This window comes from Haematobia irritans, chromosome 4 (genome assembly GCF_050003625.1).
Source record: "Haematobia irritans isolate KBUSLIRL chromosome 4, ASM5000362v1, whole genome shotgun sequence".
Taxonomy (NCBI): Eukaryota; Metazoa; Arthropoda; class Insecta; order Diptera; family Muscidae; genus Haematobia; species Haematobia irritans.
In genome coordinates, this window is record NC_134400.1 from 150,640,027 (window position 1) to 150,657,916 (window position 17,890).

General features: G+C 33.2%; 2 protein-coding genes and 2 long non-coding RNA genes across 5 annotated transcripts; 3 read left to right on the forward strand and 1 right to left on the reverse strand.

Annotated features, from left to right (window-relative positions):
• The first annotated feature begins 1,338 nt into the window (after positions 1–1,338).
• LOC142233744 (uncharacterized) lies at positions 1,339–9,398 on the forward strand. 2 transcript variants are annotated; one of them, XR_012721482.1, is made up of 5 exons: positions 1,340–1,943; positions 2,008–2,684; positions 2,752–2,915; positions 3,016–3,605; positions 9,172–9,398. It is a non-coding gene; the product is annotated as an uncharacterized LOC142233744 (long non-coding RNA). The 2 variants fall into 2 exon arrangements; XR_012721481.1 differs by having other exon boundaries at positions 1,339–1,943; positions 2,752–3,605.
• Positions 9,399–11,899: 2,501 nt separating this feature from the next.
• LOC142232644 (uncharacterized) lies at positions 11,900–13,080 on the reverse strand. The gene is made up of 2 exons (XR_012721155.1): positions 12,667–13,080; positions 11,900–12,175 (listed from the first exon to the last, which is right to left on the reverse strand). It is a non-coding gene; the product is annotated as an uncharacterized LOC142232644 (long non-coding RNA).
• Positions 13,081–13,685: 605 nt separating this feature from the next.
• On the forward strand, positions 13,686–16,247 carry HBS1 (translation elongation factor EF-1alpha (GTPase) HBS1). Its single transcript, XM_075303285.1, has 2 exons — positions 13,686–14,805; positions 14,860–16,247. The coding sequence occupies exons 1-2, from the start codon at positions 13,842–13,844 to the stop codon at positions 15,942–15,944; spliced, it is 2,049 nt and encodes a 682-aa protein (XP_075159400.1). The 5' UTR covers positions 13,686–13,841; the 3' UTR covers positions 15,945–16,247.
• Positions 16,248–16,779: 532 nt separating this feature from the next.
• On the forward strand, positions 16,780–17,678 carry LOC142232646 (transmembrane protein 70 homolog, mitochondrial). The gene is made up of 3 exons (XM_075303286.1): positions 16,780–16,799; positions 16,861–17,406; positions 17,464–17,678. Exons 2-3 carry the CDS (start codon positions 16,885–16,887, stop codon positions 17,665–17,667), a joined length of 726 nt encoding a protein of 241 aa, XP_075159401.1. The 5' UTR covers positions 16,780–16,799; positions 16,861–16,884; the 3' UTR covers positions 17,668–17,678.
• Positions 17,679–17,890: the final 212 nt, after the last annotated feature.

A 17,890-nucleotide genomic window follows, 5' to 3' on the forward strand; every position in this document is an offset into this window, starting at 1 on the left:
AAATTAGTCATAACAAAAATTATGTACATATATATTTACTTTTTCTTTTTTTTTTTTTTTATATACTGATATATTTATTTATGTACATTTATAAAAAAAAATCATAATAACTTTTCTTACATTATTTTTAATATATATTTTGTGTAATTTTGATGATATTAATTTTGTAATTTCCATAGATAATTAGTTCTTTTCTTATTTTTAAGTTTTCAAATCTTTAGTTTAGAAAAATATAATACAACTTTTATGGCATAATTTCAGCTTGTTTTTGCAGTAATACCAACGAATTTTTGATAATTTACTTTTATTTCTTAAACGTTTAATACTTTTTCTTTTAAAATTTTATTTATGGGTTTTTTTACTTTTCCTTTCTCGTTAGTAATTTTCAAATATTTCCAGCAACTTTCATTTCTTGTTCATTCAACAAATTTGGATTTTTGTTCTTTCATAGTTTGAAATATTTTCTTTAAAACTTATAATTGAAATGTTTAAAATTTCTTTTCTTTCTTTTATATAAAATTACTGAGCACCTCCGATACACATGATATCGAAGGTACCCACGTGTCTCTTATGGTATGTTTTAGAACATCACGGGACAATCACACATTTTCCACATTTTTTTTTACCTTAATTTTCTTTTGAAATTTCTGGTTCCAGTGAATAATAGATCTTGTAATACAGTCTTCCCTTCTCTGATTTTTCACAAATTCTCCAATATTGTTTCCAAGAACCATCCAACATGCATACTTTGTGTCTGTGCTAATATTGCATCCAACACGTGGTGAGTTCAGCCAACACCACTAATGTCAATTGGGTCATGTCTGCACTACTATGACCTCCAAACTGTGGATAATGATACGGTCCCTTCATACAATAGAAAAATTAATTAACTTTCATCAGAAACAAAATAGACTAAAGAAAAAAGGTCGAAATTACTTGCACATCATGGATGATCTAGAAACAGATTTCTGTTTTCCATCCATCCACGTCTCCTCACTTCAATATGACATTGAACAATTTGTGGTAAGAACCCGATGATATTGTTTCCATAGACAAAGAAAAATCATAGTAGAACATTGTTTCGAACCAATATATCACGAAATCAATGTATATCGTTAATGAAATTTGCAAATATACCACCATTGTCCAATTATACATATTTAACCTAACCTCAAAATTCTCATAAAATCGTCAGGTCTTGAATTAAACTTGAGTTGGTATAGCACGAAAAATGTGGTTTTGTGTTACGCATACAATTCCAACCCATGTTTAATTCATGCCCCAAGATTATATTGCCTGGTTCTGCATGATTTTAGCAAATATTCTAAAATACAAACAATACAAATTGTTCTCACCTTGAGTTTGTTGAAATCACAAATATACGATTATAAGTATTTTTGATAAGTCACTATATTATATTACACTTATATTATAATACACTTTTTCTATATATGTTGACTGATCCTGATCTTATCCCGAAGGTGTTAAAATGTGAAAGACATTTTTGATCTGAGTTGCGCAAAACGTCACCTTCGTCGACAAATGTTCACACTGGAAGGAGTCAGCTGTGTGGTCATTGCGAACGTTTTTCAGATCGGTTGCACCATATGATCTCTTTGGAAAACGTTATTGTGAATGATTTGTTTCTCAAAGAAAAGGTGACATATACCAAGCAAAACTAGTGACAATAACATCAGCAGGAAAGGAGAAAATAAAACATGAGAATTTTTGCAAAAAGAATTCATTAAATAAATCTAAAAAGATACATGTCACAAAGCCAGCATTTTTTTCGCAGCCCGTGAAGTAAAAAATGTTGGGAATCGAAAAAGTGAAACATATAAAAAGGCAGAAATAATTTTGTGAAAGTCTCTTGCATGTACGTGTGTGTGTGTAGTTGATGTTTGTTTGCTTTGCAGCAAACTACATTGGCAATGTTCAAAAAGGTAAGTAATGTAAATAATTTGTTTTCTTCTTTCAATGTCATCAAATGTTTCTCTGCTTATACAGGTACTGAATTGGATTAATAGAAATGAAAATATGTAGCAAAAGTTATAGTAGCCGTATTGGACAATTATACAGACAATGTTGTTTCCATTCGAGGATTTGTGTGTTATTTCTTGTAAGGAGCAATAATGGTCAATGTCTACCTGTATCAAAATGACGAAACTATCCTTGTGGACAGACTTGGGAAATTTAAAAATGATTTTGCTCGATATGTCAATTATGTCATAAACGATTCGTAACATTTGGTGAAACAAAATAATATTATGCCACCAAATGCTGGCCAGAAAGATAAGTATTATGAGTTCATCATAAATATTTAAGTATAATTGTTTTGCAAACATTCCTTAATATATTTTCTATCATTACAGGTATTGACAATTGACATCGTTGTGCTGTATATAGTAGAGGAGCCAACAAAAATTATACATATCTATAGAAGCTGTGTCGCCGTAAGAAATTTTGTATTCACAACATCAAAAAGGTCGAAGACATGAGTCTATTAATTGAATTTGGCTGCATATGACATCGGATGAAAATATTGTAATATCTCTACCTGTGTGATGGCTAACAATTATGTATCGTGAAATCTTTCAAGTGTATGACAATTTCGGTCAATCTAGATGTGACTCTCAAAAATAAATTGTTGTGATCATATCCACATTGGACGATGTTTTCCTCAGGTAAGTGCACCATGATTGCCTTTTGATTTTGAATAGTCTGACCTTTTAATTATCTCTTTACTTCCAGGTCTTATATTCATTACGTGAAGTAACTAATATACATGGTATGAGTGCGGTTGTCCAGTGGGTATTTCTGTCTACCTGTCAACGAAATTAATAGAACTTTCCCTGTGAACATGAATTGGAAATGTGTGGATGCTATCGTTCATTGGACAAATTGGCCATTAGAAAGTAAATAATACCTGTGTATAAAAATGAAAATAAGATAAGTGTCGTAATATAGCATTGCAATTATGTTGATTTTTATTTCTTTGTTTTTCTTTCTTTACAGGTATTTCTCTTGTCTGTTGGAATTTTCAAATGCTATTTTCACTCCTTTCGTGATTCATTGGCTGTTAATGTATAAAGACGAAAATTCATCGCTACAGCAATGATGTACTAATGTGGCAAAAAAGGACAATTTTGTTTATGTATCATGTGGATTTTTTTGTCAACAATCCTGCGGTCATAAAAAAAAATTATTTGTTTAGCATGAAAAAGGTCAAAGACAATATTGGAATACCATGAAGTGGCTATTTGTATGGTGTGTGAGATTGACTTTTGCACATGGACACTTTAGATAATTTATCCTTATTAAGATAAGTTCTATTGTATTTTATTTTGAGGACATATACTAATTAAATTCTCTCTCTCTTTCCAGGTGTATAAAAAAAATATTTTCCCATTTCACTAAAACTTTTCTTCTTCTTTCATATAGGTGCTGTGGCCATATTCAACGAATTGGGTACATAAACTATAAATATACGGATTACAATGAATGACCAACAGTTTATGATTGGGATGACTACAAGATATAAATTATGGATCGTGGATGGAAATTAAATTAAATATTCTATATTTCAACGATGGATACTTGAAATTGTAAGTGGTAAAAAAAATGTATATATTATTAAATAGTATAGATAGCTATTTACATATATAGTATGTTGTCACTCATACGCGTAGATGTTGGGCATGTACTATTCCAATAGATTTTCCATTGAGTGTTTCCACTTCATATTGACAATTACCGACCGACTTTACTATTCGACACTTTAACCAAGGTTTACAAAACTTTGCGTTTATACCTTTTGCAAAATTACTTTGCACAAAATTCTTTCGAAAAACTTCTTGGCCAGGGTGAAAAGTTATAACTCGACTTCTCTTATTGTAAGATCTTACATTTCGCTCATACGCCTCATGTAGTTTATCTTTTATTTTCTTGTGCACTATTTGCATTTTGTCAGACTTAGGTAGAACAATTGTTTCACCGTCCTCTAGAGCGTTTAGTTTTCGAAGTATATTATAGGCGTCAGCATGTGTAATCATTTGATAGCCAGTAAGGGCAAAGTAAGGTGAGGTACCTGTCGATGAATGGATTGTCGAACGTAACGAACATTCTATTTTCGACAAATTCTCATCCCATCTCGTCTGGTCAGTTTGCAGGTATGATCGAATACTGCTCAATATAGTCTGATTAACTCGCTCGCTGGCGTTTGCCTGCGGTGAGTGTATCGGTGATCGAATATGCCGTATACCAAATAGTTTCAAAAGATCTTGAAAAGATTCGGACAGAAATTGTTTGCCATTATCTGAGTGTATAAACTCAGGTACACCAAATTTATGGAAAATTTCTTCCACAAGAAATTTGTTAACTAATTTGGTTGTTGCCTTTGCCATTGATTTCAATAGCACAAATTTGGTCTTATGGTCCAATACAATGAAAATAAATGATTTTCCTGACCTGGTTCGAGGATAAGGGCCGAGGAAATCAACGTAAATCTTTTGAAATGGCCTTTGGGTTATAACTTCATTGCCCATTGGTGGTCGTAAAGTACATTTGGGATGTTTGATTTCTTTACACATGTCGCACTTATTTACAAAATCCCTTATATGATTTACCATTGAAGGCCAATAAAAATATAAGCGGACATTCTGTAGAGTTTTTGCCATTCCTCCATGTGTTGTATTCTCCTCATGTGATCTCCTTATAATGTTATTTGTCAATTCCTGTGGAGGCCAAATCCTCCAACAGCTCTCCTCAGATTCAACATCGCCTTGGTTAAACTTAACCCTCTTGTATACTATACCATCACTTATTTTCAAATCGGGTAATCTGTTAGAATTCTGCTCTATGGTGTCTATGAGTGAAAGGTAATCAGGACTCTTAAACTCTTTGGATTCAAAGTCGATTATGGCTGGATCTTCGAGTACAATCTCATCCATGCTCAATCGTGACAGCATGTCAGGAACAACATTCTTCGACCCTTTTCGGTGTTCGATAGCAAATTTATATCCTTGAAGCTTCAAGCTCCACCTAGCTAGTCGGCCATTGAGGTCACGTTGCCTCATTAACCATTGGAGACTTGAATGGTCAGTAATAACCGTAAAATCCATCAGTTCGACATATTGCCTAAACCGCTCAATCGCCAATATGACCGCCAAACATTCTTTTTCAGTGGTCGAATAGTTTTGTTGGGCAGTATTTAACTTTTTCGAAAAATATTCGATGGGATGCTCGCCATCGTTTTTATCTTTCTGAAAAAGTACTGCGCCAACTCCAACATTCGAAGCATCACACTGTATAAAGAATGGGCGATCAAAATCCGGGCTTGTCAGAACTGGGCTTGATACTAGACACAACTTCAATTTTTCGAATGAATCCAAAGCTTCAGGGGTCATCACAAATTTAGAAGATTTTTTTAGTGTGTCTGTGAGTGAGGCTGTGAGGGTCGAAAAGTCGTGGATGAATCTTCGATACCATCCCACAGTACCCAAGAACTTACGAACATCTTTTTGGCTCCTTGGTGGTTTAATGTTCATAATGGCCTCAATCTTAGACGGATCAGGTTTGAGTTTACCTGCACCCACAATATACCCTAAATATTTTAGCTCTTTGTAACAGAATTTTGATTTTTCCATATTTATGGTCAAACCAGCTTCTGTTAGCCTATTCCCAACAATGTTCAGCATTTCCATGTGTACTTGGAAATTAGGTGACACAATCAATAGATCGTCCAGGTACACAAATACACGGTCTTTCAACTCTGAAGGAATCACTTTGTCCATCAGTCTACACATCCGTTGAGCAGCGTTGCACAGTCCAAAAGGCATTACTTTAAATTGGTAATGTGGCCTACCTTGAACTGTGAACGCTGTCAACGGGCGACTTGATTCCTCCAGAGGAATTTGCCAAAATGCGTCCTTTAGATCTATTGCGGAAATATAAAACGTATCGCCTAGTCGGGCTAACAAACCGTCTATGTTGGGCAAGGGGTAAGCGTCTTTCCTCGTTACCTTGTTGAGTTCTCTTGCATCCAAACATAGGCGATTTTTGTTCGGTTTAATCACCAAAGTTACCCTGTTATTCCACTCCGCATTTGTTGCTACCTCTATAACATCAAGCTGGATCATCCTGTCCAATTCCTCGTACAAAAGCTTTTGTACACCAGGACTAACTGGAAAGTACCTCATCTTTTTAGGAGCAGCATTTCCAACATTTATGGAGTGTTTTTCCAGGTGAGTTTTTCCAAGTCCATGCTTGGTATAGCAACGAAATGCGAGTTTTACATTCTCCAAAATAGTTTCCTGTTCAGGCGTCAAATCGTGTATTTTCCTATCATCGTCCAATGTATTCATCTCACAAACGTCCATATCATTCATTGTTATTCGAATTCCTAATTTCTGCCAAAAATCGTACCCAAGGATTAAACTTTGTTTCAATGTCGGTACTAAATAAAATAATATCTCCTTATTTGTATTCCCACATTGCACAGATAATCTGACCTTGCCAATAATTTGCAATGGCTCACCGCCAGCAGTATTTATCGTCGATTTATAATTCAAAATTTTACCTTTCATCATCTTGACATTTTCCAAACAATTTTTCCCTAAACAACTGACTGCTGCACCACTGTCCATCAATCCATGAAATTCAATTCCATTCAATTTCACATCTATATAAGGTCGAATATCACCATCTACATTTAAACAAGCCGATGCAATTTCTTTTCGCTCTTGTTTTCTACGTTGATATCCTTTCCTAGCTTTTAAAACATTCCTACTTATTTCAGGTATGAAATCCCTAAAAATGTCCTCCCTTTTTCTATTATAATTTTCCAATCTGGTCTCATAAGGTATAATGGTCTTAATTTTTCTACTTGAATTTTGGACTGATCCACTTGAAAGAATTCTAGCGCATTCTGAATTCCGATTCCTTATATCATATTTGTCATCAGTTGTCTTAATTAAAGAATTTCTATGTTCGGAGTTGTTTGCCATGATTCTAGGATCATTTCGAAAATTTGGTGAATTTATCATTTCTTCATCAACATTTTTGAAAAGTTCATTCCCTGAAAAAATTGTTGTCGTCTCGGTTATGGTATATAATTTATTATTTCGATTATGTTCGGATATTACTGGGTCGATTCCATCTTCGAACATGTTTGCCCAGTCCTCGCCATGTTCTTGTTCGGGTTTCCCGAACATTTGGGGCATCTTGGAGAAGTCACACCATCGAACCCACATTTATAGCAGAAGACATTACGTTGCTCGTCCGGGCAGTCTATAAATGTGTGTCCGTTTTTCTTGCAGTTCCAGCAGACAAGTTGCCTAGCTGGTCCTGCATTTTGGTATAATGCCTCCACTTCAGGAATGAAATTCGAAGGCTCTATCTCTTCCACATCAAGTTCATTAATACGTCGATAATTCTGTTGCCTGTAAGAGATTCGTTTGGAAATGTTCCTCTCGGCTCTCTTACATTCTTCCAGAAGTTCATCGATCGTTTCAATGTCCTTCGGGAAAATTAATTGTACAAGGCCCTCCTTAAGATTATCCTTCATAATCCGTACAAGTTCATGCTCATGTATTGGAATGCGCAATTGGTTTCTGAGCTTAACAATTTCTGATATGTACATATCTGCTGTCTCAGAAGGTAATTGTCGCCTTTCCATGATACGTCTTTGTATTTCGAAATCGCTTTCGAAATTTCGAAATTTTTTTATAAAATGATATTTTAAATGGTCCCATTGGCATATTGGGTTTTGTTGGCGAAATTGCCAAATCCAATCATGTGCTCTACCTGTCAATAGGTGATGGAAACCCTTAACAAAAATATCCCAAGGACAGTTGTAGTCAATTCTCAAAGATTCAGCTCGAAAAACAAAATCTTCGACGCTGACTGATTTTGACGAGCCATCATACTTCAAACCCCACTTTTGCAATTGCAAGGGTGTTATGGGCTTGTGATTGTAAGGCTGATATTGGTTTGGAATATTTTGTTGTAAAAGTCCATGTGGTTGATAGTTCGGGTGATCTGGCATAGGTGGTGTAAAATATGCCTGTTGATAAGGCCGATAAGGATTTGGTGCATTTTGTACATTTTGCATATTTTGTCGTCGATTATTGTTCACCTGCTCATTTGAGGCTCTGTTTGGTGGAGGATTGTTACTACCATTATCAAGCGAATTCGTTGCTTGAGAATTCAAAGAATTCCTAATGGCTTGTGGAATCATTACTGCAAGCCTTTGCTCGATTATCTGTAACATATTCGCCTGAGCAGCTCCTACGGACGCACTAACATAATCTTGCAAGCTCAAACCATTTCCGTTCACCGCAGATTCTGGGTCAACGTTTTCTTCTAACGTAGGCAATCTTGATTGATTCATTTCTGAAAATTCCCTTCTAATAGTCCTGGCAGTAATACTACTATATTCAGGGGTTGTAATGGAATGCAATGATTCCGGTGAAGATGTAGTTTGTGGGCCTAATCCGTTAAGGAAACGTAAAGATAGTAAAGGTGGTATATTATTAGAATTGAGAATGGTTCTATTAGCACTAGATGTATTAGAATTAGCGCTAGAGGTGTTAGAATTCGAATGTTGAGTATTATTCGTGGAATTGTTTGTCGACGTATTCAAGCTTGAGTTATTCCTATTACTGTCTGGCTCAAAAGCCTGCGCATTGGGGTTTAGATTACCTGATGGATTGTTTCTAGCAGCAATTCTGCTTGACGATCTAGATGGTGCATTAATCCTTGATCTACTAGGCATGACGTAAACTCAGAGAAATATTTCAATAAAAAAAAATCGATTTTCAATATGTCTGTGGATGTCGTTTTTTTTCTGTTTATTCAGTCAATGAAAATAAATGTCTTCGGAAAATTTAATAAACGAAATGAAAAGTATTTAATGTAGTTATAGACGCCAAAAATTTAAAAAAAAATTATTAAATGTGTGATATAGACAAATTTTTAAATATAGCCAAATTTTGGAAAATATTGAAATTTGCAGAATATTTGTTTTCAAATTAATAATGATTCATTATTTGATTTTGTAGTTTTTTAGTATTATATACTGCTTCTACTAGTTAGTAACACACAAAATTTAAACATATATTACATATACTTAATAATAAATATAATTTTTGTTTTTTTTTTTTTTCTTTTCAGATTATTATATTCATTAAGGTTGAAGTTGGTAACAGATCCGGTCAAAAAAAAAAGGCTATAGTGGAATCCAAAATACAATATTTATATAATTTTCAAAAATATTTTAAATATTTTCTAATTTTAAATTTAGAAAGAAATATTGTTGAAATTTTAATATCGTAAATAATTTTTAAATATTTGCTTTTCTTTTTAAATAAACAAAACTAAAAATTCTATTGAATTTTAAATTGTTGTGTTTTAATTATTGGTATTGGTTTTATATTAGCAAAACAGGTTTGTAAAAAAAAAGCATGTGGGAAAATTACTGATTAATTAATTGGATAAAGATTCCAATTTTTAAATCATTTTGCTCGAGAAATTTGAAACAAATAGATATATTGGGCTATATAACCATAATAATCTATGCTTTCAGATTTCTACAAAACAATTTGATTTAAATTTTGGTCTTTGGACACGACTGCGGAGACTATATAAACATCGTTGCGAATCGGCATGGTGCTAAAGCTCCTTCCGTGACATCCAATGTTCATGATAGATTCTTTCATCGGCCTTGTTCTATTTCATAAAAAAAAGAAATTAATAGATGGATAATTTTATGTGGAAATGAATGTTATGTTGTCTGATGTCATTATATGACACTTTAATATTCAAGCTGTAAATAGTTCCACTAAATAGGGCGGCAAAATTTGATGACTAAAAGCCCAACCAAATACTGTCGTCCAATGTTATTGAGCGTCAAAATGTGGTTGACTATTAATACAATCAAAAAATTCGCCCCACGTTGGGCGCCAAAATGTGACAACCCCCTTATTTAAGCGGATCTGGTACTCAGGGGTGTTATGCTGCGGCCTAGCTCGCCGGATGGGGTGGTTCTTTCCGCTTTTTAGGGTTGTACATTTAAAATATTTAATGTACCAGTATGTTTTTCTGAACCAGAGCCGGGAGTATGTAAAATGTTTTAAATAGCGATTACGCGTATACAGCTCTGATGTTTTTTTGTGATTCACTCTCTATGAGTGAAATGGTATGGGTTACTCTCTCAACCAGTTGATTCAGGGATGGGAAGTCGCAAATCATTATGTTAGGCTATTGTTGTTTGAGTAATACGGGTATGCTTTTTTATGTTGTTTTGCTAAAAGGACAAGTATATTTAAAATTCAACAGACATTTTTGGATTCCTATTTGAGACTTGGTGTCCAGTCTCTTAGGCAAGCCCACCCCATATGACATTTCTGTCATCCATGATATTTCCGTTGCCTCTATAAATATGTGGAAATATCCCAACATTGAATTAGCCTACTTTTTTTTTTTAACGGCTGTTACATTTCAACCCTTATTAGACAGTTAACACATTTTAAATTTCTTTTTACGTTAAAAATTTCATAACATTTTGTTTTATTCTTAAACTTATGAGTTTGTTTATAACATGTAGTTTAGTATAATAATGATAACAATAATTAACATTTAATGTACAATTTAGATAGAAAATAGTAGTTTTAAGGCCTTAAGTAAATAATAATGAAATTTTATGTTGTTTTTAAAAATTAGATAGTTACTGTCTTTTTAATATTTTGTGCAAAAAAAAAAAAATAGAACCTTAGGTAATATATAAATTTATGTGCTTAAAAAAAATGTTTTATGATTGAAAAATAATAATAGCTTTTATTATTAGATTTGAATCATATATATAAGTTTACATAAAATGATTTATTTATTTAATTATTAATTATTTTTAACATTAATTTGTTTAATGATATTATTAAGTATTATCCTTTAGGCGTTTTTTTTTTTTTAATTATATTATTTTAATATTTATGATATATATGTATGTTTTAATTTAATTTTAGTTATGTATATTTTAGATTATATTCATTATTTATTGTTATATTATTTAATATATAAATATATAAATATTTGATTATTATTTTTATTTATTATATTAGTTATATTTCTTTATGTTATTGGTATTTATTCATTATATCAATTAGTATTTAAAAATTATATATTTTTTTGTTTTGGTACATATAAAAATTATATTTTTTTTTGTTTGCACATAATCTTATCTAATTTTTGTTTTGTTTAGTTTAAGTATCCAAAAAAAAAAAATATTATTTTTAGAATTTTATTAATTTTCTTTCCAAAATTAGTCATAACAAAAATTATGTACATATATATTTACTTTTTCTTTTTTTTTTTTTTTATATACTGATATATTTATTTATGTACATTTATAAAAAAAAATCATAATAACTTTTCTTACATTATTTTTAATATATATTTTGTGTAATTTTGATGATATTAATTTTGTAATTTCCATAGATAATTAGTTCTTTTCTTATTTTTAAGTTTTCAAATCTTTAGTTTAGAAAAATATAATACAACTTTTATGGCATAATTTCAGCTTGTTTTTGCAGTAATACCAACGAATTTTTGATAATTTACTTTTATTTCTTAAACGTTTAATACTTTTTCTTTTAAAATTTTATTTATGGGTTTTTTTACTTTTCCTTTCTCGTTAGTAATTTTCAAATATTTCCAGCAACTTTCATTTCTTGTTCATTCAACAAATTTGGATTTTTGTTCTTTCATAGTTTGAAATATTTTCTTTAAAACTTATAATTGAAATGTTTAAAATTTCTTTTCTTTCTTTTATATAAAATTACTGAGCACCTCCGATACACATGATATCGAAGGTACCCACGTGTCTCTTATGGTATGTTTTAGAACATCACGGGACAATCACACATTTTCCACATTTTTTTTTACCTTAATTTTCTTTTGAAATTTCTGGTTCCAGTGAATAATAGATCTTGTAATACAGTCTTCCCTTCTCTGATTTTTCACAAATTCTCCAATATTGTTTCCAAGAACCATCCAACATGCATACTTTGTGTCTGTGCTAATATTGCATCCAACACGTGGTGAGTTCAGCCAACACCACTAATGTCAATTGGGTCATGTCTGCACTACTATGACCTCCAAACTGTGGATAATGATACGGTCCCTTCATACAATAGAAAAATTAATTAACTTTCATCAGAAACAAAATAGACTAAAGAAAAAAGGTCGAAATTACTTGCACATCATGGATGATCTAGAAACAGATTTCTGTTTTCCATCCATCCACGTCTCCTCACTTCAATATGACATTGAACAATTTGTGGTAAGAACCCGATGATATTGTTTCCATAGACAAAGAAAAATCATAGTAGAACATTGTTTCGAACCAATATATCACGAAATCAATGTATATCGTTAATGAAATTTGCAAATATACCACCATTGTCCAATTATACATATTTAACCTAACCTCAAAATTCTCATAAAATCGTCAGGTCTTGAATTAAACTTGAGTTGGTATAGCACGAAAAATGTGGTTTTGTGTTACGCATACAATTCCAACCCATGTTTAATTCATGCCCCAAGATTATATTGCCTGGTTCTGCATGATTTTAGCAAATATTCTAAAATACAAACAATACAAATTGTTCTCACCTTGAGTTTGTTGAAATCACAAATATACGATTATAAGTATTTTTGATAAGTCACTATATTATATTACACTTATATTATAATACACTTTTTCTATATATGTTGACTGATCCTGATCTTATCCCGAAGGTGTTAAAATGTGAAAGACATTTTTGATCTGAGTTGCGCAAAACGTCACCTTCGTCGACAAATGTTCACACTGGAAGGAGTCAGCTGTGTGGTCATTGCGAACGTTTTTCAGATCGGTTGCACCATATGATCTCTTTGGAAAACGTTATTGTGAATGATTTGTTTCTCAAAGAAAAGGTGACATATACCAAGCAAAACTAGTGACAATAACATCAGCAGGAAAGGAGAAAATAAAACATGAGAATTTTTGCAAAAAGAATTCATTAAATAAATCTAAAAAGATACATGTCACACGCATAAAACATTTTTTTTTTTTTTGGTTTGGCTGAAACAAATAAAAGTGTCAACATAGGAGCTATCCTAACACAATTAAAACAATATTTTATGAATATCTATAGTATTTGAACAAAAATTTTAATATTTATAAAATTGAGACCTAAAACAACATGTTTTATGTTTAAAATAATTGTATTTAGGAACTTGTAAGTATATTACAGCGGAAAAATATACCAAAAATTACTTTGGTTATTAAATATGCTTTGGGGAAAAATTTATAACCTAAAAATATAGTACTCAGCTATAGTCTGTAATGGCCAGTTTCTCATCCTCCGATTAATTTTAACCGGTGGATAGACCTCCGGTTAGTAAAATGTTTGTATGGGATCAGCTGTTTTATCGACACGACAAATAATAACAAGACATTGAGAAACTGGCACATAAGATTCGTTACAAACACCGACATTCCGTCCGGAATAACTGATAGTCTGAAAACGCCTTAACGAATAATTGTGTTCGAAAAATACGTGAACTCACCTATCACTTGAAATCAATTTCCAATATCAACTGGCAACACTGCATTACACATTTCGTACGCAAATCAGAACTGAATTGCGTAGTGTCAACAATTCTAAAGATATCAGCTGATGCCAGGTTGTGCATTGCAGCAATTTCATAAAATTTGTAAAATAACACGAGTTCATGAAATCCACGGAAACATCGAAATCTAAAACTTGTTCATTAAGAGGGGATAAAAGGTAAACGCAACAATAATGTCACGCCACAGAATTGTCCGAACCATGGACTACAATGATGAATACGATGGCTATGAGGATGTGTATGGTCATTCTGTAGACGAAGACTGCATATCACCAACAGATGCTCAACAATGGTTGTTTGATCGTGCCAGAGGACAACAATCAATGTCGGCTTTCATGCGTGACAACAAAGATATTGCTGAAGAAGAAGAGGAGGAAGACATTGAAAAATCCTATGAGAAATCCAGACGAGATTCAGACAATTTCCAAATGCCCTTATTGAATGATATAGAAAAGGCTCAGCTAACATCCTGCATCGATGAGGTGCGTAGTGTTGTTGGGGATACAGTATCGGAAAAACGTATTGTGGAGACTTCAATCAAATTCGACTATGACATCAACAAAATTCTAGATGACATTCTAAACGACGAATGTGAGAATAAAGCCAAAAGATTGCAACAAGAAACCGCAGACTTCTCTGGCAATGTATTGGTGGCACCACCAAAAGTAGCACTAGCTGAAAAAAAGGCAGCATCGGTAATAACACCTCCTGTTGTCAAGGTCACTGCATTACAAAGTGAAGTAAAAAGAGGCTTCGATGTAAGTTCTCCGGCGAATCCAAGTTCTCCAGCCGTATCGGGGCGAAATACTCCAGTGGATTTCAATGAGGATTCAAGTAAAAAGACTGCCACAAATACTTTGGATGCAAATGTTTTTAAAGTTTCCAAGGAACAATCGCAGCGCGATGCAAAACAGTTGTATACCAAAGAACGTGCTGACCAGAAACATCATTTCCATATGATAGTTATTGGACACGTAGATGCTGGTAAAAGTACGCTAATGGGTCACTTACTATATGACACTGGAAATGTATCGCAACGAGTTATGCACAAACATGAACAGGAATCGAAGAAAATGGGCAAACAAAGTTTTATGTATGCCTGGGTGCTGGATGAAACTGGCGAGGAAAGGGCTAGAGGTGTGTATTTCGTATTCTTATTTCTTCAAACAATAATGTTTTGCTTTATTTGAGGTATCACCATGGATGTTGGTCATTTTCGCTTCGAAACAGATACCAAAGTGATTACACTCCTTGATGCTCCAGGACATAAAGACTTTATACCTAACATGATATCAGGCGCAACCCAAGCCGATGTGGCTCTTCTAGTTATTGACGCTACAAGAGGAGAATTCGAATCTGGATTTGATTTAGGCGGACAAACAAGAGAACATGCTCTTTTAGTTCGTTCTCTAGGTGTCAATCAGCTTGGAGTTGTTATTAACAAACTAGATACGGTCGGTTGGTCAAAAGAACGTTTCGATGAGATAGTGCAGAAACTTAAAGCTTTCTTAAAACAAGCCGGGTTCAAAGATTCAGATGTATCATACACCCCCTGTTCGGGTCTGACGGGTGAGAATCTCGCAAAGCCAGCAACAGAGCCAGCTCTTACAGCCTGGTACAAAGGACCACATCTTCTCGCTGTCATTGATAAATTCAAAATTCCAGAAAGGTCTATCGACAAACCTTTCCGAATGTCCGTTTCAGACATATTTAAAGGAACTGGTTCTGGTTTCTGTATATCAGGACGTATTGAAACTGGAGTTCTATGTGTGAATGACAGAGTCTTGGTAGGCTCACTTAGGGAACAAGGTCAAGTTAAAAGTTTACTTATTGACGAATTATCACAGAATACAGTATTTGCTGGTGATCAGGTTACAGTGACTTTGTCTGGAGTTGATATAAATAATATGATGGTGGGCAGTATTTTATGTGCTCCCCAGCATCCAATTCCTGTGACCACTCGTTTTCAGGCTCGCATTCTGGTGTTCAATGTAAAAGTTCCTATTACAATTGGATTCCCAGTGTTACTTCATCATCAATCGCTTATAGAACCGGCTGTAATTAGTAAACTGAACGCACAGATTCACAAGGGAACCGGGGAAGTGGTAAAAAAGAAGCCCCGTTGCTTGGGTAACAATTCGTGTGCCCTTGTCGAATTGGAGACTACCCGACCCATTTGCATAGAATGCTACTCAGACTTTAAAGAATTGGGAAGAATAATGTTACGTGTTTCGGGTGTAACGATCGCAGCTGGTATGGTGACAAAAATTCGCTGAGAATAAAATATTAAATCTCTAGCCCGTGAAGCTAGTTATGAGTACATATACATATATACAATATGCAATATTGTTTTCTCCTTCGTTGGAGAAAACTTGCTCCATTAACTAATTAGTAATATATATATTTTTGGTTTGATATGTTCTTTTTGAGGTTTATTAAAATGTTATTTTTTATTTGATTATCGTTAAACATTTTCTCAACGAATTTTGTAATTTTTTACACGTAAATATTTTTGTTTGTTTTTTTTTTTTCTAAATAGATCATTGGCTAATAAAGAACAAATAAATTTAATCAAATAACTACAGTGTTTGAACAGAATTGTTTTTATCATCCGAGGGTGGTCCGATAAGTATTTGGTATGCGAAACAAAGAACACAGAAAAAAAAATCCGCTTAAAATTAGTAACGTGAAGTTAATATCCACATTGTAGGAACCACAGAAAATAGGTCCATAATTAGATATATCCCACATATTCAACAAATCCCGTTTTTATTTCTTGGGATTAATTCACTCTATGATCAACACTCCAGCTACCGCAGAAAAATTGATCCATAATTAGATATATCCCCATATGTTCTATAAAAATATACTAAATAATAATAAGTTATAATCGAACACGTTTATAAGGTACCTCGGTCATAAAATAAAAGGTTTTCAGGTTCCAACGAATTTTAATAGAAATTACTGATACGAACATGGTTATAACGAATTTATTTTTATCAAGAACAATATTTGTGGTAAAATGTCAAAAATTTTAACTGGTTCGTGAATAGACCTACAATAAAAAATAAACGTCAAAATTGTTATCAGCTGTGAACCATCGTTTAAGACACAACCTCCCTTATTTTATCGTGCAAGTATTTCCAATTCTTCAAACTGTATTATCCAACTTATTTTGCTCTGGAATTTTAGGATTATATTTATTATAAAAACAATATGCTAGCTCTTCGCTCATCAGTGCGTTGCAATGCAATTGCATCGAAACTTGGCCGAAATACTTTGAGTTCAGTCAAATTGTTCCAATTGAGTGATTTCACAACAAGCACAAATATCCCGGTAACAAACTGTGCATCCACTATTTTGTCATTGCAACCGACATTCATTACTGGACAAACGAGGAACTATGCCCAGAAACCCATTGTAAATGATGTTGATACCAGCAAAATGGAACGTGTGTATTATGGCTCCTTGGCCCCACGAATGAAAGCTGTTAAATTATTTTCATTGACCACCAGTTTGGCCGGGTTAGCTGCTCAGCCTATTCTAATGGAACAGGGTATGAGGTTAGGTGGAACTGGTATGGCAGTATTTTTATGCGGTTTTGCGGGGATTTTCACATTTGTCACACCTTTTTTGTTGCATTTTATAACCAAAAAATATGTTACTGAGATTCACTACAATCCCCAAACAGAGGAATATGTGGCTACAACCATATCAATAATTTTGCAGAAAATCCAAGTGAGTTTATAACTAAATTATGGGATTTAGAGCGGGTACTAAATTCGTATTTTTCAGACAAAGTTTCGTCCCAGCGATGTAAAGGTGCCCGAAGTACCGGGAATGTTCACATCCTTCATGGTGGGAAATAAGGCCCTCTTTGTTGATCCTGCATTATTCGATGATCCGGAACACTACGTACGAATAATGGGCTACGATAAACCTATTGATTTAAAATTAGAATTGACAGAAACGCCATCGAATAGCAAATCTAATAAATAATTTAATTGTTATTAATGCATTTAGTAGCTGGCAGGTTATTGGGAAATATGGGGATAACAGCTGTTTTATTCTACAGTCTTTTTCAAACTTTTGTCTAGTGTTTTCAAAGATAATTGAGTATAACAAGATTGAGCATTGTGCTCTTATAAAGAGAAAACAAATGTCAAGGTGTAGAGGGCTATGAGAAAAAAATTGTTTTATTTGTCAACTTTTTCCAAAGCAG

Coding starts and splice junctions, on each gene's coding strand:
- HBS1 (XM_075303285.1), top strand. CDS start 13,842: ATGTCACGCCACAGAATTGTCCGAACCATGGACTACAATGATGAATAC. Junction 14,806..14,859: donor TGGCGAGGAAAGGGCTAGAG/GTGTGTATTTCG, acceptor GCTTTATTTGAG/GTATCACCATGGATGTTGGT.
- LOC142232646 (XM_075303286.1), top strand. CDS start 16,885: ATGCTAGCTCTTCGCTCATCAGTGCGTTGCAATGCAATTGCATCGAAA. Junction 17,407..17,463: donor TAATTTTGCAGAAAATCCAA/GTGAGTTTATAA, acceptor CGTATTTTTCAG/ACAAAGTTTCGTCCCAGCGA.